Genomic DNA, 23929 nt, shown 5'->3' with positions numbered 1-23929 from the left:
AGTGTGTAGTGGTCTGATGATCTGGGTGAATAATGTAGATGGAACAAAAGAAGATAGATAGAATTAACTCTTTATTGTACCATAAGAGTAAAACATACAAAACAGCACAAAACAGATTGCAGTATGTAGGATTCATATAAATTATTAGAACAACGCAGAATGATATAATTCATATAAAAAAAGTATGTAGGATTCACAATTTCGTTCGTTTTTAATTTCTTTGTAGTTTTTAGGAAACATCTTACAATAGTTATTCTGAGAAATCGACTCATTAAGCTTTTGGCTTACAAGTAAGAGCCGTTGTTCCGATGAACTCGCACACAAACGTAGATAAAATATATCCAAAATGTAAAAGAACAATGATGGGCTATATATGTTCCTAATACACCTAAATCTTAACTATACATGTAACAACATCCTTTCTATTATCCCTTGTCAATCAAACGTAATTAATACTTCATCACGGTACAAAATACTACACAAGTCGGACGTGGGTCCAATAAATACGAACAGTTCACGTCGGCCTTACATAGGTGAGAAAGAGCGGCGTTGTATTATTCAACCACCTTTCCTCATTCCGATTGATTAATTTGATGTTCATCTAAGTTGCCCTGAGATTTCCGTTCCGTTCCACGGTACCGTGTAAATTGTGCTGGAAATCCGAAACGGCGTCGTTAGTTTCGCGTGGGGGTCCCCTGGGCCGCGCAGGTTGGAAAGGGGACGCGCAACCTTCATAAATCTTTTCCTCGAGTATTCCACAACTAACTAGCCTCCCACAGAAAACCCCAGTAAATAAACATAAAAACTTCCTTAATAACACCACTTTAAGCAGATTAACATACCTGATCGTATAGCCATATTAATCATATAGTGGATGAGGGTTGGCGGGTAGGTGGCACCAGTAATTTAATAATCCAAAGGGATGTCTTACCGCTTCGCTCCCTTTTAAATCAATTTTATCGAGTTGCCGTTGCCAGGATTAAAATTAATGCTGGTTTAGACAAGAAAGGAAAGTTTATTACAGCCTAGTTTCGTGGGTTTGTAATTTATAGATGTAGGCTGTTTTACTTGTCATAAAACAAGTCTCTTTTTACTCTTGGAAGTTTTGTTTTGGTATAAAGGAACAGCTTTTATACCATTCTGGATTTATAGCTAGATCTTAGAGACTTAAAGACTGATGGATTGGCTTTCCTATTTATGAGATAGATCCCCAATAATGAGATATACATTTTTTTGCCTTTTTTTGTAGAACTTGTATTTTACTTTTCAAAAGTTACAAGCTATAACTAACATTTAACACGATTTTTATTATGATTTTACATCAAGATACACTTTTTGTTAAAGATAAAATATTTTATCTATTAATTTGAAATATTTTTTTTGTATAAAATTTTCTTAACACAGTAGGTGTGCTTTGCTAAACTTCCAATTAGTCAATGTCATGTCCTCCAATTGTATGAAAGTTATTTTTTTCACCAAATCACTTCATGTACCATTATAAAGCATTGTTGACCTTTTCTGCCAAAATAAGAAAATTATTTGTAATAAAATTACAGTACTTTCCTTCTTTTGTTTCAGAATCGGTGGCGAAGCATTTTGGCGCTTGGAGTTGCTCAAATTCTATTAATGTTCTGGAGATTAAAGCTAGTCGGAGCAACCCCAGTTTTTGCGGCAGCCGATAACCCAGCAGCTCGCGATAAATCTTTACTAACTAGACTTCTAACATTTTCATATTTACCAGTTTTCAACTTTTTTCTTTTGCTTTACCCTCTTCAACTAAGTTTTGACTGGTCTATGGATTCTATACCTAGAATAACGACCATCTTTGATGTTAGAAACATTTGTTCAATAATATTTTATTCATCTTTGATAATAATTATAACGATAACAACACAAAATTTATTTAGACAACCGCAAGCAAGGGGTTCAAAGGAATTCAAATACGCGAGCAAGAAGCACAGTTCTAAAACAAAACAGAAACGGCATAACAATAGTAAACAATATAAAAAAGCACCAGACTGCGATGAGAGAAAAAACAGTCGTTCGAACAAAGAGTACGACACTTCTAAAACACTGGTGTGCTCGTGTAAAGGGTGCGGGTACCCCTTGACAGATGTAGAAAACAGCAACAGCGGTGGAACAAACAACAATAACATTCTGATGTACAATTATAACTGTGTCTGCCCGATACCGAACACAAAATGTTTGGCATTCGTTAACTCCAGGAGATACCATTGCCATGGTCCTCACGTATCAATGTTGATGATGATGGCTTTCATGATATTACCGTTTCTGCCTGCCACTAATGTTTTCTATTACGTGGGGTTTGTTGTCGCTGAACGAGTGTTATATATGCCCAGTGTTGGTTTCTGCCTATTGCTCGGATTCGGAGCAGGTGTATTGACGAAGAAATATTATGAAGACGACTGGAAGACTAGCATATTTATGGTGTTCCTTCTGATTGTATTCGGGGCTATGTGCGGAAACACTGTCAGAAGAAACTGGGATTGGCATGATGAAGAAAGCTTATTCCGGAGTGCTATACACGTCAACCCTCCTAAAGGTACGTTTTCTTTGAACTATTTTGCACATTAAGGTAATATTTAGTTAAATTGTAGCATTGGGAATCTTTGATGTCGCCAACGGTGAAGGTAACGGCTTATTGTGTCTCTGTTATTATAAAATAAATATTCATGTTTGATTAAGAACTCGCCGTAATAACCACCAATGAGGTAAGATGAGACAGTACTGTACACAAATTTCTTTTGATATTTTATTTCACAAAATAATCTCACCTCTGACAAGGGCGAAAAGTTTTCATTTCTGCAAAATTAATCGCCAGTCAACGTCACATCAAAATTTTGCGGATTCATGCCACAACATTCCCAGCCCAAGCCGCCAGTTGGAAACGCCGATGTGTACCTAACTCGGTAACTTTGTTGGAGTTCTCTGCTCAAAACTGAGACACAATTAATTTGGTTGAGAGACAGCTACAAACTACCTGTCCGCGGAGTGTTAGTTCCTCAAAGTTGGAAAGAGGCACACTGACATGCATAATATATGACGCGCTGGACAGTCCGCTTCCAAATCAATAACTCCATTTGATTGCGGCCATGTAGGCGCTCGCAGAAAGTTTGTATTTTGATTGAAATGGAACCATGATAAGTGTAGGTAGATAGGAATTGACCTGACGTTGATAATAATTTAGATTTATTGTTGTGTCAGCAAAAATTGGCACGATTAGATGTGAATATTAGAAGTGAGTTCAATTTTACACAATTGATTTTGTAAGTCTTCATTGTAAACTATCATGACGCAATGATAGCGTTGAAAATAAAAATAGGTAATTTTGAGCTAACAAATAGTCACTATCTGTAAATCTCAATTCCATAATTATCACTGGCTTTGTTAACCCTGTACGGGATAAAGACGTAGCAAAAAATATTATTGAGTAAAAGTTAATTCTACTTAGCGTTAAAAAAGAATTGTCATTCTTAAAGGAAACATTTTATCCAGTAATAAAATGAAACAGATATCAGTGGGCTGGCAGGCCGCGCCTCACGCCTGCCTTCCTCTGAGGACTGCCTACCTCGGGAGTCAGTAATATATTCACGGCCTCTACTGTAACAGTCAGACTCTTGACCTTTCTAGGACGTCATTAAACATGCATGTGCGCCGACCCAGGAGAGTTTCCAACGAATTCTGCGCACATCACAAACTTTGAAGTGGAGAGAAAAGTTTGCTTTGATAGTTGTCATTTTGCATCTGCGTGCCTCGTATTGGCTTTAAGCGCAGCTTTTTAAAACAAAACAGCAATTTGAAAGTTAACATCTGAATCAATAATATGAAGTTTCGGGAGAAGTATTACTTTGATTGCTTCATCCACATAAATCAATTTGACTTAATGAATATTTTTTGGTCTGACCAAGTACCTGATAGGAGATTCGGAAATAAAACAGCAACTTTATTTCCCACAACGCTATTGAGAATAAAAACTTTTGAACCAGCTGCCAGAACATCCTCAATATTTCACAAGTGATTTCGGATATCGTAAAAAAAGCAAAGTTGGATAGAACTTTTAAAAAGCCGAGTCCGGTCGTTTATTTTTTCTATACAAACCCAACGAGAAGTTCGATAGTTTTACATCGGAGACCCTTCGATAAAATGTCATAATTTACGTGAAATATTGTTTTTGTCATCTAGATACTTTTATCTTATTGGTGGCACATTTTACACAGCCCCTGTCCCAAGGGAGGCTGGTGACAGGCAGGCAGGCGACCGTAAAAAGCTTTAACTTTATATAATAGCATGTGAAGTAACACTTATATGCTGTTTTGAACTCATCCTGGGTTTTAAAGTTAGCAATTGTAGTGGCAAGATAGCAGGCAGATATACCAATAAAATATTAATGTAACGTTGTTTTAGCAGTTTGATAGATAAAATCCCTGCCTACCTAAACGAGAGAAAGTGTGCTTATGATTAAGAATGAACGTATGATAAATTTGGTAATTGTATATTTTATTTTTAATCTAATTCATAAAAAAATATCTTAAACTTATAAGGCTTGCAAATGTATTGTAATGTGTTGTAGTAGCCTTTCAGTCTGTTCAAGGCTGGTGGCTCTATCTACCTCGCAAAGGATATACGTGATTATATATAGCAATCCAAACTAAGCCATTAACCAAGCGCTTTGTAGAATATCTTTCCCATTCACCCGTGTAAACCCACACCTCGCAGAACACGAAAATGGCGGGCAATTTCTACAATAGACATAAATCACAATCACAAATCAAATTCACGCCGCGAAGCGAGTCCTCGCACTATTCCGTTGTACGAGTATCTTGGCAAAACTTCATCTTTTCAAATTCTTCGCTATTGAAAAATTTACTCCGCCGCGGAAAGTATTTGCAATTTCCAATCATTGAAATAGTGTAGTTGCAATTCATATAGCGACCGATATATAAATACAAGCACGTATCATCTACCTTTACGGAGTTCTATTCTTCAAAGGTTCATACATACCTTACAAACTAGCATACATATAAATATAACTTAAACTATACGCTTTTCATTTCGCTGCCCTTTTTACACTTTTAAATGTATATTTATCAGTGGATTTTAAATTGCGTTTAATTATTAAAGTCGAGCTGATATTAAGGGACCTACCAATCAAGGATATAGTAAATTGTCACTAATTGTGCCGAATGGGTCAGCGAACCATCACACAGTATTTAAAGTCCCATAGAACGTATAATTACAGTATTAATAATGATACTTGTTAATTAGAGGACCGTCGTATGTCATAATTAGAAACTGCCTCATTTCTTTCAAATTCGGCTTATCATGTATTTACTAGGGACTTAAGTATTTCTTTCATGGGAGAGAAGTCACGTTTTCTATGAGAAAAGGGTGACCGGCACACCGTGACAAAAAGTATAATTCATTTCGTAATTATATTTAAACTGTATTGTACTGAATGCTTATAAAAAACATGCAAAGAAATCGAGACATACTTACTAAGATGAAATGAAAGTGCACTAAAGTAGTTTTGCCTTGGCGGACTGAACGGAGTTGAATAGTCTTTATACTCGTATAATGTTGAATGTTGCGTCAATTAGGTATTAGATTAGAACAATTAGACATTGCAGTCCAGTGATGTAGAGCCTGAGGGCCCTTGTGTTAGTACAATCATAATGCCGTCATCATTTCCGAACGGGTAGGCAGAGACGAAACTGAGATTTTCTAGTTTTTCACTTTCCACGGTAACAAAATACTTTTTGGATCATTCATAAATGTTTTCGTGATATGTTTTTCCGTGAAATTACGCACATTCGACGCAAAATTTCATCTCCGTAATACGCAACTGCTTGTACCACTTTTGTGATGGCCATGTTTCCATTGCCGAATCGACCCAATAGTGGTCGTAATTACATATAGGTACTCATGTACATACATGTTTACATATAATCAAGTCTTTATCCCTTACAGGTAGACAGAGTTAGACAGAGAAAAGATTGGAAGGTCACGTATAACTGTTTGGCTTAATAATGAAATTGAGATTAGAATAGTGAAGGTTGCTAGCACTAATATGAGTATAATTGTTACTAATGCACATTATATTTCCATAAATGTAAAACAAAATTATTTCCTAAAATTTAGTCAAGATGTATAAGTATGTTACAAATGCTCATACATAAATTATGATAAATAAACCTGAATACATTATGGCATTTCCTATTGAAAATTTATTCTATATAATGATAATGAAAATTGGAGTGTTTCCACTCAACCAATTTGGAGTGTTATTATATTCTCACATTCACAAATATTTCGGGGAAATTGTAAGTTAACGCACTACCTAGAAATACTTAGCCATTCTTGTGCTATTGTTGAAGTTACTAAGTAGAAATAAGTAATAGGTATACAATTTATCGAAGCAAGATGCCTTCAAATTATTTTAGTTAAGAATACTTCCAATACTTTTAAGCTTGCATAAAGATAATTATGAATGTGGATGAAGTGAAAGAATTATGCAGGGATCGTAGCTAGTAGAAAGATGTTGTCTCTGTCTACCACTCCGGAAAGAAAGCATAATTTTATGTATGAATGTAATTATTTAAACAAACTAATTTAAAGTTGTTGAACAAACATTCATATGATAATACTTCAAAATGATCCTTCCCCAGAAGGATAGACTGATCTACATTCATCAATCTTTCCATGCCAGCATGTCGGTTTAGGAACTTTTAATCTAATGTCTCCGATTTGGCCAATTTAAGGCATATATAATTTATTCTAGATAGTAATTTTCAAGAAATATGTTCCAGTTATATTATTTACATAACTATGTAAGCAAATTATTATAAGACTTGAATAACAAACCCGTTCTCGAAATCTAATATGAGTAGAGAAGTTGTAACAAAGTAGCCCTTACATTGCTTGTTTCGAATAGATATTCACCGAAGTATATCGCATTAGTACGTTTTGGCTGTCTCTAAAATAGCTGGAGAGGCCAACAGAATCCAATTTGTTCCGTTACTAGGAAACAAGGCAATCACCGTGCAACGTTTTGGGACACGGATGGTGCGACGGTGTAATCAGCTAAGCCTCCGGCTTTATCGGATACACCTTTTGCGATAGCTGATCTATCGCAGCCAATCGATTTACAGGAATTAACACTTTAGCTACCCACCCGATAGTTTTGAGTTAATGGATTTGAGGGCACCCCATTTGATTTCCATCAGCCATGCGGAATCGATTCACTTCTAATAGAATATGTATTGTCATTTTCTTCTGAATGACTGGACCATAAATCCTGGATTTTCGGGAGGCTTGCGTTGGAATATGATATTAAGTCGTTATGGATTTCACTTAAGGATATAAGTCGGCAGCGCCTTATCAGCCTGTGGACACGGATATTTAAATGTTATATATTGTGTCTATTCAGGCGAGTCGTAAATTTGATTTTGAATGACACTTAAAATAAGGCTGCTTGGAAGAAATTTTATTTTAGGTAATTTCTCACTAAGTCATGTGTCTGTGTATGGACAGGTCGTCTTGTAAAAAAACATTCCGAATTATTTAAATTAAATATACCCCTTTAGGTGTATAAAATGTCTACATAATCTCTTACGATTAATGAGATTCGAGTTTCAAACTCATTGTCACAAATTAAAGATTACTAGTCACTCGTCCAAGAGTTAGCTAAGTCCGAGTTACCAACTCCGCCTTGGAGTCTGATAGAGGATCCTTGTTTGGTGACTAGTCGGGATTAACACCATTATCTCAGAAGCAAACTTATCTCACGGCTACTTAAATGTCCGAACTTACTTAGTACTCCAGTTGTGAGGAATTACTACTTTGCTGAAGTTGACTAATACTGTAAATCTGAAATAACTGGGATCGTTCCTTATCTATTGTCATTGAACTAAGAAAATGTTTTAAAATATAATTAAATTTGAAACCTAAAAATAACTTTAATAATCACGATAAAAAATTTTTTAAGTAGTCAGTGCATTCACTTGAAATGTGAACTCTTTAGCTCAATAGTTACTAGTCTAGGCAGTACGGGCTAGAAACTCTTAGAAACATTTCAAATTTCTAACATATTTTTTAAAATTTTAAATGACTATAACCATAATTAAGACACCCATATTTTTTAAACCTTTGATTTGAGCTCTTTAACATATTAAATGTTATGTTTGAAATTTAGCTCATTATAAAAAGACGTACCTAACGATGCAATGACGTCATTTGCATGAATATATGGGAGTTTTATACCATTGTCTACGTTTTCAGTCTTAAAAAAAAACAAATTGACACTGACAGTTTCATTTTCACTTTTTTTTATTGTTATGTTGTTCTAATATACATATTTATTTATTTTACCTAAAAGAACTTTTGTTTTCACTTTTTGTTATTGTTATGTTGTTCTAACATATTGGTAAAAGATATGACTACAAAAATCATAAATTGACGATATGTACAGGTTATAGCTGATTTTAAACTTTCGCGTTGCAATAAACCAATTATAAATATTAAACGCGTACGTGACGAACCTTTAGTTCATCTTGAACGTTTCGAATCATGTGACAATAATCCGTGGTCACCGAGCGATTGAAATAAATTCCGTCTGCATACATAAAAGTATGTTAAGTGCGCTTTTAATACCTGTAGTATAAATAGAAGGAAGATATGTTTACGCTTGTAAATGTTATTTTCCAGGACAGTTGACAGATAAAAACACTTTCAGTTAATGAATTGAAGCTAGCAGCAGAAAATAACGATAAATGACTGTTTTAATTTGCTCAAAATAAATCGGAAAATATTAATTCATATTCTTTTGGATATATAATAGTAAAATAAAGAGACTGTTACTTTTGTTTGCGGTCTTGAAAAAAATTAGATGTTGTCAATTATAAAAAGAAAATACAAAATAAAAAAATATATGAGGCTAATTGCAATTATAATTTCATGTTTGTTTGTATCGACGTCGATTTGTTATTGATTCTTTATTAAAATATTGTATGTGAAATTATAAAATGAACATATATAACATTTTTCTCGTTATTCAACAGTACCGTGAAATAAACATTGCTTGATCTCCAGTTTTCTGCAAAGCACCAACCACTTTCTATTAAACTTTTCATAAAACTATTGTAAGTTCTTTATACCGACAGAAAGGATTAATTATTCCACAAAAACATATGGTCACGTCTATATCCCTTGCGGGGTAGACAGAGCCAACAGTCTTGAAAAGACTGAATGGCCATGTTCAGCTATTTGGCTTAATGATAGAATTGGGATTCAAATAGTGACAGGTTGCTAGCCCATTGCCTAAAAAGAATCTCAAATTTGTAAGCCTATCCCTAAGTCACCTTTTACGACATCCATGGGAAAGAGATGGAGTGGTCCTATTCTTTTTTGTATTGGTGCCGGGAACCACACGGCACTGTTCTCTTTTATTTAATATATATGCAGTGTTTACCTGTAAAAAGGTGTTTAAGACTACCAGTTATGAGGTACTTCGATGTAGCAAACACATCAAAAAAAGAAATAAAACGTAACCTCATTTACGATCGACGCTATTAGCTGAAAGAATACACGTACAAAAAAGAAACGATGTAACAAAATACATTTACGATAGGCCGTTGATTACAATTGTCGGTCTAAAAGCATTTTTGGGTAAACAATTTAGGTAGTAAACAGTTTATGCATACAAACATATAATCACGCCTTTGTCCCTTACTGGGTAGACAGAGCCAAAATTCTCGAAAATACTGAAAGGACATGTTTAGCTGTATATGTGTAGCTAAATGATAGAATTGATATTTAAACAGTACAAAGATAAATTAGATTATTTTACATCAACTTTGACAATTTATTTATTGTCTTTATTGTTTACAGCTTACGGCAATTTGGGGAGTATCCTGATATCCCAAGGAAGGTTGGCAGAAGCACAAGTGGCCTTTGAAAAAGCACTCTATCACAGGCCAAACATGGCCGATGTACACTATAATCTGTAAGTACCTTATTTCTATTTCAAATGTAGATACATTTTACTGATGATATCCGATAAGCCAAGAGAATAATTTAGTAATGAATATTCAATTGGTATATTGGCTGCTAACGAATGCAGCTGATAAAGTAAATCTTATAGAAAATAAGAGTAATACTGAGAAGGTATGTGGCAATCTGGTTTGGGATACCTAAGAATTTTTTACTTACCTTGATACTAATGGTTTCAGACTAACCCCTTTTAAACTAAATATGTAAAGAAATAAGTTCCTCGTATTTTTCCAGAGGTAATAATCATAATTAAGTGGATTCATTGCAATGATAATTCAGGTAGATTGACATGCTACTGTTTGTACACACACTATGTTATCATGACGAATGTTACCCGCCCACCTCTTGGGCCCAAAATAAATGGGCTTCTGTCGCGATTGGCTACAAAATAAGTAACGAAAGTATGTTGACACTATCAACAACCACACGCTATTTGTTTAGTAAATTGTTTACTTTTTTCTTATTCCATTTCAGATTATTTTTACGTTTTAGTATGTGAATCAAATTAGGAAAATTTTCTTCAGTATCTTTAGTTCTTGCGTACTTTTTATCACAGGCTATGTTAAACTATGATTTTTCCACTTTTATGCTTCTACTTGTGCGAACTTCGGATCGCGAAACACAGTGGGTGCAACTGGGAACACGAAAAGATGATAAAAAGAGGGCTTCTTGGAATTGGCGGATACGGCATGGCTTTTCACATTTTGTATCCCTTATAACCTTTTGTAACATGACCGTTCCAGTGTAGGCGACTCTTATTACAACTACTAACATATTGACTTTATCATTGAGTTTCTTGACCAATGTGTGACCATCCCACATAGATTTCTGGGATGAAAACATGCCGTCTTGGTCATGAATCAGTGATATTTTTAGTACATATTTTCGATGTTATATAAGTTTGAATATTATTGATGTTCTCACGGTATGTGAAATCATCGTAAGGAAACCTGCAGATTCAGGCAACTCTCTCCCACTGACTTATATTTATAAATGTAAGAAATTATAATCAGTGTTTGAGTCAACATTATTATATCGTTCTTATCACTCGTTCACGTGCTCACAATCTCCCATCACAGAAAATCTTTCCCGGATTTGTGATTGACAGTGATGGTAGCTTTTATATAAAATATTTCTTTTACCTATTCAGATACAAAAATGTTTCTTTGAAGAAATTTCTAAATATTTTTATCTTGTAATAAAATATTCTGTTTATTTTTAACAACTCACTGAAAACGAGAATGTGATGTAACGGCAAGAGGGGTTTTATGCGAATTTTAAAAAAGTACTTTAAGGAAAAGGTATCAGCCCAACACGTTAGTAAAATGCGCAAACCAAACTTTTCAAGGACAATTATTTGCAACTACAAATTATTTCAATATTTAATTTTAAATAACAATCGTTTGTGACTTAAATAGACTACCCAAAACATCCACAGATTTCCACAACTTGAAATTGAAAATGTATAAAATAACTACAACACAATGGAAGCGACGAATAAGACACAAAATTGACGCGAAACCCATATTTATTCTAATCCTGATAACAACAAAAGTTTAATAATACATTCAAAAGGTCTACCCTTGGCAAAGGGAGAAATAATATTCGGTGTGTCTCTCCCGAGGGACAGAAAGGGCAAAAGGTCCAATCCCTATTAGGGACGAAGAAAGAAAATATTATAAATACCTTACGACATTAGAATAATTTTGGGAGAAAATGTGTGATAAAATGATGTTGAAAACAGTGTCCCGATCATGCGCGGATTATATTCTGTACCTATTTATTTACTTACTCGCTGTTGTCATGCGTGTGAATTACTTTTGTAAGGTAAATACATGCCTAGTAACGCGTTTAAAATGTTAATAAGTTTACAAGTTAGGAACTCAAAGTTAGTTAGGCACTCAAAAACTGCGAAAGTGCTTCCGCAGTGTTTAATTGATCAATGTGTTATTTCTACCTCAGAATATGTATCTTGAGTTATGAATGTGGACGAAGCGAAAGAAGTATGCAGAGATCGTGGCAAGTGGAAAGAGGTAGTCTCTGCCTACCCCTCCGGGAAAGAGGCGTGATTTTATGTATGTATGTATGTATGTAATATGTATCTTAACCTACAGCTACGGGTATGGTAGATAAGATTTTAAAACCAGATATTTATTTGTGAAAATGCCATCGCGAAATTGCTCCAAACAAAAAATAAATATATTACACCATACATGCATACATACAACAATATACTGGTAGATATGTTACATAACACTAACTCTTTTATGTAAACACGGAAAATTACTCTGCCTCAGTAATATAAAAATACATCCACTTACATATTCTGATATCATAAACATATAAATCGTGCATCCGTCTGTTCTCAGTATCATCGCCCGCTTTACAAATTAACTTTAGCTCTGGGATCATAATATAATTACTGAAAAGGACAGATGAAGAGCACTCGACTTGATGAGATTCCAGCCGTCTCATTTGTCCACCGCAATATTTTATATTAAATTCATCTGTAATTGCAACTTGAGCCTCTGTCTCTATTCTCCGTTTTATTTTTATCCGGAGTTTCACTCCCGTGGGAATTTCCACAAAATGTTAAGTTATATTTAGGTAGTATAAAGTGTTAATACTACCTTAATATAGGTTTGATCACATCTCCGTGTCACACATCTATGTGCCGTGTGGTTTCCAGGTGCCGTAGTGTAGACAACTGCCATTAGTGCAAATTATTTTCCCAGTTCCCGGAGCTCATTTTCGCGTGGTAATACTTTCCTTTGTTGTTTACTGTACCCAGTTTTAGTAAAAATAATACATTCAGAATGATAGTTATTTTAAAACTAAGCCAATTGAATATTCTGATCCTAAAGTGGGAATTTAGTTTCAGTACGATTCAAAATATAGCTCTTAAAATTCAGTTGTCAAATCCTATCTTTGTTTGACAAGATATTTTTAATCGAGGAAATGTCCGACTTATTAAAGTACGTTAAATTATAAAATTGATAAGTATTAACATAGTCTTTATCACTTTATTTATTATATATATATATATATATATATATATATATATATATTCAGAATTCTATGTATTATATATTCAGAATTTCACGATGGCTTTTAAGCTCGAACTTCTTTTCATAACCAGGACCAAAATACTAGAGAGTAAAGAGGCATTAAAAGAAGACGATTAGACGTCGTAAAAGCGTGGATCAAATTGGTAATGTTTAATCAGCTAACACATTAAATTTTCCTTTATTTATTAGATTTTGACAAAAATAACCTTATTCTGTTTTTGTTAATACCAAAGAAATAAAAATAGATTACAATATGTTTATTATGCAAAATTTGACTGGCTTCCAACTAGAAACTGAATTTCTTTTGAACCTACTACCATGTGTAGGGAGGAATTTAGATAGAACTTCGAAAACGTCGTCTTTGGTACATGGCCGCGGTGGGATTCGAACCGGTGCTTTTATGCACAACGCGTTTTAACTCGCGATTCGACCACCGACGCTCTCCAACTTCTTGAAGTTTATTAGGTTATTTTATTTGTTTTCATAATATTCACAAAAACATACGAGTACATTGTTCTTTTTTACTAGAAATTTCCCTTTAAGAGTTCGCTATAAACATATTATTATGTTCAATTCTTCTAAGCCCCCTCGATAGAGATCGAGTTATTTATAAGCATGTAATCTCTATTTAGTTTTACCTCCATGTGTTAAGAAGCCGAGCGTTTCACCTGAAGCCTGAATGGGTCTGCATTGTTCGCATATCCTTATTCTATTAAGGCTATGTATTACGCGCGTGCCCCGATATGATCTTTAATAGGAGGCTCCGCATAAATTTACCAACACAATATTGGTATTAGAGGTTCAATATCGTGGAGTAAAATCGTGTGGAAAATTGAAATTGGTCGTGCTTTCTAGACGATTAGTTTTGGATTCGTTACTATAGGTACAGAATTATAACTTGTTACGTTTTAAAGCTTAAAGTGATAAGTTATAAAGTCAAACAGGTTCTGTTAGAACCTTTTTGTTAAGTATATTGGATTGGATTTTAGCATGTTGTTTTAAAATTTAATGCAACGGCGGACTTATCCAAAAAAGCAATCTCTTCCAGCCAACCAGCCTACATAAAAAAGTACAAGATAAATACGAGTAATAATTATTACATACATTAACAAAGCAAGTCACTTTTGATTTGATATATCATTGTAATAAAATAGTTCTTTTTAGATCAGCTTTCAAACCCGGGACGTTGTGTCTCAGAGACAGGCGCATTTTTGCGCCATAGAGGCTGACAATACTCGTAGTTAAAAAAGAACCTTCAATAAAACATGCGAGATGGGTACGAATGTTCTATTACATAAAATTACTACCAAGAAGCAAACATAATGAGAATCGGGCCGTGATTTAGGGGAAAGATTAGATTATTCTAATTCTCGAGCAAGAAATCACTTTAGCACGTACATGTCTCCGCTGGGGAATTCGCCAAGAAGGTGTGAATACATGGAGTCTACCAAGATTGCTCGAGATAACGAATCATGTTCACATAACTATATGTATATTAAGATTAATGGCTACAGATTTTACATATAATTTACACGGGCCTTTGGCTAGGTTAGTATTTATGTATTTGATTTGCGGATTTATGCTAGAATAACTTTCTTGATAATTTCTTTTTATAGATCGACACGTTTCAATTTCATTTCTAGATCTCGTACTACAGCTTTTTTTCAAAGACCCTAAAACTTAGAACATGCTATGAAAAAGTAATCATAATGGTTCTGTTTTATTTAAACGGATTCCTAATAATATCGATGGCTTTAACAAAGTTTTCCGAGTGATTGTTACACGTGAGCCTAGTTTGCTCGCATTAGAACTGATAAACCACTTGAATTATTTAGTGGAGCGTGTTGTTTACGATGGTAAACATTAATTCAATTCACAATTTGTCACCTGCGCTTAATCGCGGAATGTCTGCCTCGCGTGACTACACCATACACATTATAAAGAGTACAGATGTAAACCTGCTGTGATTATTTTGTTAGGTATTGGTTGAGCATGGAAATAAAATAAAAATACTTTTTCGAAAAATAAAACAAAAATTTTGCATTTCATTGCGACCCTGAGCTGAGCTGTAGACATATATTTGCCAAAACATGTACATATATCACGCAAGAACTAACGTTTGACTTGGGTTTCAGTATTTTGATTGCCTAGGTCGAGGCGCCTTGTTGAAGAGCATTCTGTCTATACAACATTCAAAGGACTTTCTGTGCTAACTTTAATGTAGTACGCTGTATATGGCAGGGGCATCCCAGTCGTTTCGTGAGTCGCACTGAATAAATTATACATAACAAGCGGCCTACCTTGGTTTTGTACTAATGCGTTAATCTTCGTGAAAAAACAGTCCCTGAAATATTGAGATTTATGATTTGGTACAGATTCTGTTTCTGTTTGACCGAAATTTATATATTTATTTGTTGTACCAGATAAGGGCGCGCGGGTGGAAATGGCAGATAAAAAATATCTGGCTATGGGTCGTCGATGATACGCGACCTAATGGACCTATTACTTAGGATTATAGACTTTAGTAACATAGGATTTTCACACTCGGTGGGCCTAATTTACTGAAAGGAGAGTCTTGTGATATATTTTTATTAACTTTATAGCATTTAATTAACTACCTAACGCATTTCTATATCTTAAATAGCTTCTGCCCAAGACATACTCTATTACATATTTTCCTCTTTAATTAATTCTATCCAAATTGGTTTTGCTCAGATAAAGAGTTACTTTTGCATATAATAAATTAGTTTTTTAGATGGGAATTAGGATAATGTTCGAAGTACGCGGGAACCAAGTATACGTTTATATTTCGACTAAATTTTAATTTTGGTCCGTAATTCTCATAAAAGAATTCCTTTGCTCAAACGTGACAAATTAAACAAACATAACGTCATCTTAATTTATGCAAACCTAACGTCAACGTACCGTAATTGAACCTTCAGTGGATACCTTGTTACAGTAGACTTAGTATAGCTATTAAGTGTAGTAGAGCGTTCGCAAAAATAAAAAAAATCCGGTTCTATAAAGTGACAAAATAAAAAAAATGTCAGGCAGGGATCCCTGCGTAGTGACCGAGAAAAATTTTACCATGGGATTTTAGGAATAGTGTGCTTAATTCTTTAAAATTGACGCCTTGTACATCCGTAAATCTATCTAGTTCTATCTAATCTAGTTTTATTCAGACTGACCTACCAGACCCTTGGCTCGTTCAATAGTTAACAAGAAAAAGTAGTATAAGTTTTTCTTTTTTGTTTTAAGAAATCTAAAAAGGTTTCTGAAAATAATCAATGTAGAAAGAGGTTTATATGAACAACAGCTGCCAAGAGAAAGGAATGAAACCAAAGAATAAATGTAATATAAATGTTAACTCAAATAACCGTTCTATAGGTTATGCACTCTACGTGTAACATACAAATGCCAGATTTATTCATTTATCACGTTTAATGAGGGTGGAGTGTATGTGTAAAATAATAGTCAGTGCGTGATCAACCGAAGATTGAACAAATTATACAATAAAGAGGGACTTGTACATGCAACTTTAAATGTTTATATAAGAATATGTTTTCATTGCCTTTTTCCTTTTAATACTTATTTTGTATTATGACTTCAAATTAAAACGACTTCGAATGTTAGATTAGTTTTAAAACAGAAGACTTACTTAGTTACTTTTGAGATTTTGACTGTCTTATTCAGCATCCATAGAAGCATACATTTTTATTTTTAAGTTTTCAAAAGGCTTGTTTCACTGAAACTCCCAGGCACCTCAGTTGTTTTATTCAACCATTTCCTGCCCGCTTTATAATTATACAAACATTTCATTTTAACACAAAAAGTTTTCTAATTCATGTTATGCAATGACATGCAGCAACTAGCCAATAATTACAAGGTATTACTAACACATTATTGCAGCGATGGTATACCCGACCGAGTTGGATGTCCCTCATTAGTGCAAGCTTGCCAGGCAAAGCCCGACTCGTGCTGGTACCTGCATTATTCATGCGACCGATATTGCTCGCAAGAATAGGTACAGCCGCAAACAAAACGAAATTACCGCTTCAATTATTTTTCGTTGTTGTGAACAAAACGTTTTAGGTATTAGCTGCAGGCATCTGCAATGGAAATTTATTTTTAAATAGTTATTGCTCGTGGTTTTGTCCGTGCACGTTGTCTTTTATTGAATATCCTGTTTGAACATTACACTTACATGTATTACAATGATTCGAACTAAGTGCATGCTAAAATTCATTAATTCATTTCATAATTTCGTGATGAGAGTTACCTCAATTCTGAGAAAGTGTTTTTGTTTTAACACACTTTTAACATAATATAGTTCAAAAGAATGTATAACGAGTAATGTTGTCAATTTTATTATTTTAACATTTGCAATAATGCTAGCTACCCGTTCAACTTGTTATCAATTGCTTGCTACATATTCACCAAAGAGGCAATAATAACATTTGTAAAGACAAAGCCTCAGCCGTAGTTTCCCGGTAATTTAGAACTGAAAAACTCAATTTATTTCCCGTTGTAATAACCTGACCAACTCCCTTCTGGATCATGGTCTGAAGGACCCCGGATTGCCCAGGCTGAAAAAATTCCGTTCTAAAATAATTTTCTCTTTTGTTTCAGAGGAATTGTACTTCAATCACAAAAGCGATATAACGAAGCTATCAAAAGTTTCAATAATGCAATCAATTACAGACCGTCGATGGCACGTATGTATTTTCTTTTAAATAACTTAAAAAAGTAACTAAACTACATTCTTTTAATCTTAATGATCATCCCTATTCCCAATTTGGGCTATTCCTACCATAATTCAAATGATTCTTACTAATATATTTATGTTTGCCGTAAAACTAATATTTTAATTTTTTATCACTGCTTATTGCCACTATCCATCATTAATTTAGTCTATTAGTTTTACTGTCACTTAAAATGTATGTTATCCATAAAATTTATATAACCCAGAAAAAATAAGTTTTGATGGAGTTTGAACGGTCGGCTGCGTATCAGTCTCACTAGGAATGTTATATTTTATATATAATTTTATCCTTAAGCCACCATTGTCATATCTACAAGAAGACGAGTCGTATGTATATTCTTCATAAAACCACTCCACTACAGATTTTTTTAAAAATTTGAAATAATAATACATATATTAATTTTAGTCGCATACGTGAATATGGGCGTGTCGCTGGTAGCCGAAGGTAGACTCGAAGATGCAGCTAAAATCTTAAGAGCTGGAATAAAATCTGACGGGTCTACGGTACGAGACCGAAGAGAGAACTTCGCAGCCAAGGTTTCAGCATTGGTGCAGCTTGCAGCGCTTCATAAGGCTTCTGGGCGTTTGGAGGAAGCACATTCAGTTTATGAAGAAGCTCTGGATATGCTACCTGATGACTATGAGCCAGCGCAGGGGTGGACGAGACGGGTAATTATTAAATGAATATCTAACTCTCAACAAACATTCTTTTTATCCCACATTTGTAGTTTACTATTAGGAGACACCTTACATGATACTTAAGAAGTATTTTTTTAATTTTCAACCAATCATTAAACTTTTTTACTAGTTTTGCAAGGTTCAGAAATGATACAAGATTTATTGAAGTATATTTTAAAATATAATAGTGTAGCGGGAGCAATGATTCGGCTCGACCGCCACCAAAGGGAAGATCTTCCGCCAGGCTAGGTGTTATGCCTGGGGACCCGCGGCTCCGACGGTGTTGTGTCGGAGGTTGTATATATAGCTCCAATCCGTGAAATCTCTGAAATCGCGATTTAGATTCTTCGCTGCTATTGGTTGAGCGCGTCAATTTCTTCGCGATGATTGACATTAGTTGTTTGATTTGATGTTGTGACGAGTGGCGTAGAGATGTCGCCACAATAGTAACAAAATGAAGATTTGTATGAATGGGTAAAACTGTGTTAGACTTAAACGTAATCTATAAAAAGAGTATTTATATGTTGGTAAATTTCAGTCTATCGAGTCAATGGCCGAAGAGGTTTACGATGTAATGAGAAAAACTAAAGGAACCACCACTGCTGTCAAATGTGGCGAAATCGAGAAACCGGTACCTAAAGATGCCGCAAAATATATTTCGCTGGCTGAAGATATTTCAAGAAATGTAAGTAGTGTTACATATTTTTTACTACAAAAATTAACTACATGCAACGTACTTTATAATTCTTATTCTATAAAAGAAAGAGAAGAAATGACAACTGACTGATGTATGATGTATTGAGAAATTAAGCATGTTTAATTATTTTAAATCTGTTCTCTATGAACATTCATTAACATTGTTTTTTCTATTACCCTAATACGTATCAATGTAAGGAAATGTTTAGCAACGGACATTGTAAAGTAGCTTACTTAGCTCCAGGCAAAATCAATCTAGTAATACAATGATAAAAGTTATACATTTTTGCAGGCAAATAAACTCGCCGAAGCGGAAAAGATGTTCAAGAAGGCTGTAAAAATGGCTCCCAAGCATCCTTCAGTGCGAGAACAGTATAGTAAGTAAATCATGGTGATAAATAATATTAAATTAAACCTTCTTCTATCAGGAAAGAGTATCAAAGCACTATACTGTAGATTGACATGGAGCATAACCTTCGTTACTCTGCACTTAGCTAGATATCTTTGATATTGATGAAAGACTTCTGGATTTAATTGATTTTGAACTTTCGCGTTGCATTATATTATTTATTAATAAAACATATAACGTACCTGTGTGTACCGAGCGACTCCCGGTGACCACGGATCGTTGAAACATGATTCGAAACGTCCGAGAATAAATAAATGGGTACGTTACGTGCGCTTTTATTACCGTGTATTATTGCTAAATGGTAATTCTGGATTTGTTTTAATTTTTAACCATATGATTAAATTATGTATCAAAATGCGTTTTAAAAAAATCGTAATAAGTGTAGTGTGCATGACTAATGAAAAGTTTCTGTTACCCATATTGCTGTTTCACACTATATTTTTAAGTAGAATCCTCATGTAGGATTTCCAATGTAAACGCCTCTATAAGTGTAATGTTGCGTGTCTGATATATTAAACTACGAAAACACATGCTTACTTTTTAAAACAATAGTATTTTTTATCTTAAAACAATATTTTCAATAATAAAAAAAAAAAACAGCGAACTGAACGTCTGGCGCGCCGCGTATCTTACTGACATTCGAATACTCAACGATAATGATTCTGTCTAAAAACAATAGCTGTCGATTTTCCTCAAGTTGTTTTATTGTAAGCCATTATACCAGGGGCGGGCTTTCAATCTCGAGGGCCGGGTCTAGCCAGCCCACGTTCACACCTGCAGTTCCCCCCACAAATTCCGTTATCAACTTCCTATCCAATTTTCATCTAGCGTTTGCACCACTTGTCGTTGATTGCAACAGCGCTCGCCCGAAATGCGTTTAGACTTGTTTTTCCTGTGTAATTAAACGTCACATGCATGTTTTTGTTTTAAATGCGATCGACTGAAGTCTAATTACTCCATTGGGAGGTTGGTGTTCGAAATAATTTAAAGGTTTAGGTGTTTTCGTTCATAAATCCTTGAAGTGAAAATTTAACAATTTTATTTATTTGTAAGACGGGTTGTCAGACATAACAAGTAACAATGCGAAACCATCTCACAATAAGTAAATGTAGGTAACATGTGTATGGTAAAGAAGGTAGATAAGTAATTAAGTAATCAAAAACTTTTTAAACATCTTAATATAAAATCTGTTTTTTAAAAATAGGTAGGTACTAAACATTATTGCAACACCGACCTTGGTAAAAAAAATAATGTTAAGAACATAATAGGTACTTGTAAGGATTTGAGGTAGAGGCTTTTTTGCAGCAATTATTTTCGTGACCTTAATTACATTACAGTCAGGACGCTGATTTCGTAATTGAGTGTTTGAAGTCTCACAATGATGTGTATTGTATGTATTTTTCTTTCTCTTATCCGGCTGTGAACATAATTATAGAAATGTTGCATAGCAACGTATGTAACGATGCTATGCAGCCAACTGAAGGACTTTACACAATAATTATTACCAATAGTGCAACTATATCTTGAAATATAATGAGAATGCCTTCCACAGGTGTGTTCCTTAAATACCGCGGCAAATATAACGAATCAGCCAGACAGATGGTGAGGGCCGCCAAGCTGGCTCCGGAGGACGGCAGGCGGGCGTGGCTGGCGGGGCAAGCGCTCCGGGACGCGGACCGCGCCAAAGACGCCGAGAAGTGGTACAGGCGCGCTGTGGAACTCAAACCAGACGTATGAAAGACAATTTATATATAATATATATATTAATATAAAATATAATAGAATCCATAGGTTTGGCGTACCTTCGAGTATTGGACCCTTACAGCGAATAAGAATATATATATATACTTATTTTATATAAACTTTATTAGACTGTGACCTTCAAATAATTTTAGTTTGACTAATTCACAAGTGTACCAATTATTCACTCTTGGAGCAGCCATACCAAGTGTTGCAAAATTATCTCCGATTATGTACGATTAAGGAAAATAACACTAAGAAAATATTTTTCATGCAATGAAAAACTAAATAACGAATTTCTATACCACACTAATCCCGCGTGCTAAAGTAAAAATTTATGTAAAAAAAACTTCTGTATCTTCGCTAAACCAGCTAAGCTTATCGTCGCTTTTAAGCATTTCATTCCGTAAAAACGGTCCACTAACATTTTTAAACTTGAGCCCTACTTTGTGTTTCACGTAGTCCAAACGTAATGAACAGTTTTAATCACATTATAGTGTAAAAGATTTTTTAAATTAACAACTTCGTGTTTAACTTTTACGAACTGTCGGAAAAATGGCTTTGCCGTAACGATAGACTTCTACAGGTAAAGATTTAAGAAGAAATGATTATTTTTCAGTGTATCTGTACTTTCGAGTCTTTGTATCGTATTAATTGTCTATGTATTTTCTTGTTTCTTGTCAAATAAAACCAGAAAATTGTTCCATCACAAGAAATCTACTTGACAGATTGAGTTGAACTTTGGTATACTTATAAATTTATAAGGTCCAAAACACAGCACACGTGATGTAAATTTATGAGTTGGGGTATTTCCTGGGACGAAAAAATGTATGTCACATATGTACAGTATGTGTGTATACAGGGTGACATATATGTCTATTCGAATTTTTTCTAATGTTCGTCAACATGTAAAGATTTATAATTGTGGTGGAAAAGGGAAATTTTACAAGAAAAAACTTCTTTTAAGAAATTCTTTTAACTCCTCCACTCACGGGTCTGCTGGAAGAGATTTCATTTGAAATAAGCTGTACCTTTGGACTTTGTTTCTCTTCTTTATACTTTATTCCATTGTAATAAAGGACTTGACATACATATATAAAATCACGCCTTTTTTTCGGAGGGACAGTAGTAGGGGCAGGCGGAGACTCCATCTTTCGACTTGCCACGATCTCTGCATACTTCTTTAGCTTCAACCACATTAATAACTCTCTTCATGCAAGCTCATCGGTTTCGGGTACACTTGACCTTTTGCTAAGACGTCCTTAATTTGATCAAGATACGTTTGTCTAGGCCTTCCCCATTCCGACTTTTCCCTCCACTTGACATTAAATAAAAAATGATTATTTATTTAAACCGACCTAAAAATTGCTTAAGAAATTATGTTAATTTTATTTATTTAGAAAGTATTACCTTGTGCAAGTGTGAAAAATTTAGGCTTTATTAATATGAAGCAAATACATGAATACAAAAAGAACATGAATGAGAAAGAGTTGTAGTGGTCCTTTTCTAAACGGAAACGGAACCACACGGAACGTGCAATGCAAGTGCAACTATCGATATTATAATGCGCGAAGCACTACGAAAAGCCGCCATTTTTGGTCCCAAGTCAATTTTTACTGGCATGTTATTTTTGCAGTTATGCCATCTCTATTCTTAATTATTTATAATTAAGTCGATACTCTGAGTTTTGTCCTAAAATCGTTGTTATGAACATAAATTGTAATTTTTTTAAACTGAATAACGTCAAAAAAATGTACCTATATAAAGCGAAGGAATAGAAGCAGATAATCTAATGAGTAAAAAAATACTTTCTTTAATATTTTCGCATAATACATTCAACACAGTTTGAACGCAATTATTCTAAATTATTAGCTTTCAAATTATTTCTAAAAATCACTCGACATTTCACACTCAAAAAATTAAAATCATTTAACTTTTTTCTTACAGAATGCCGACTACCACTCCAACCTTGGTGCTATCCACCATATAAACGGCAAGTACGCCGAAGCGGTGCTCGCGTACAACCGGGCGCTAAAACTAGTTCCAGATGACGAAATCATTTTGACCAATATGAGGAGAGTCGCTTCAGTGATAGCTAGAAAATATTTCAACGTAAATTAAAACACAGAATATGACACATCAAATAATAGGAAGTCAATTGCCAAAGTTAATATAAGATGCCGAAATATTCAATCACGGTTGGCATTACTTTGTTGTTTTGTAAAACATTAAATATATTTTATTATTGTGGATTATATTTCAGTTAACATGAAAAATAGTTTTTTGTAAACCCAATAGATTTTTTCATAGAAATCCATGTTTTCCAGTAAAGTTTAAAAGTCTAATAAAAGTCAGGAAAATTAAAAACGAGTATAACTTACTCACCCCACGTTTAAATGTTTGTAGATAGATAAAAAAAAATTGTTTTTGTTTTAACGGTATCAATTTTTAAATTGTGAAGTATTAAGTAGATTAATATCAGTTATATCATTAATGTATAAAATTAAT

At 34.2% G+C, this 23929-nt stretch overlaps 1 protein-coding gene across 1 annotated transcript in view; it reads left to right on the top strand.

Moving 5' to 3' along the window:
* LOC106132272 (protein O-mannosyl-transferase TMTC2) overlaps positions 1-23614 on the top strand; it is a 58982-nt gene extending 35368 nt beyond the window's left edge. The window contains exons 5-12 of the mRNA XM_013331632.2: positions 1579-2563; positions 9907-10021; positions 17766-17851; positions 18305-18567; positions 19115-19261; positions 19565-19649; positions 21234-21412; positions 23369-23614. Coding sequence (XP_013187086.2) covers positions 1579-2563; positions 9907-10021; positions 17766-17851; positions 18305-18567; positions 19115-19261; positions 19565-19649; positions 21234-21412; positions 23369-23542 — 2034 coding nt within the window. The 3' untranslated portion in view covers positions 23543-23614. The remainder of the gene's footprint in view (positions 1-1578; positions 2564-9906; positions 10022-17765; positions 17852-18304; positions 18568-19114; positions 19262-19564; positions 19650-21233; positions 21413-23368) is intronic.
* Positions 23615-23929: the final 315 nt, after the last annotated feature.

The sequence above is a fragment of the Amyelois transitella genome, chromosome 14 (genome assembly GCF_032362555.1).
Source record: "Amyelois transitella isolate CPQ chromosome 14, ilAmyTran1.1, whole genome shotgun sequence".
NCBI lineage: Eukaryota > Metazoa > Arthropoda > Insecta > Lepidoptera > Pyralidae > Amyelois > Amyelois transitella.
This window is presented reverse-complemented; position numbering and strand designations above follow the sequence as displayed.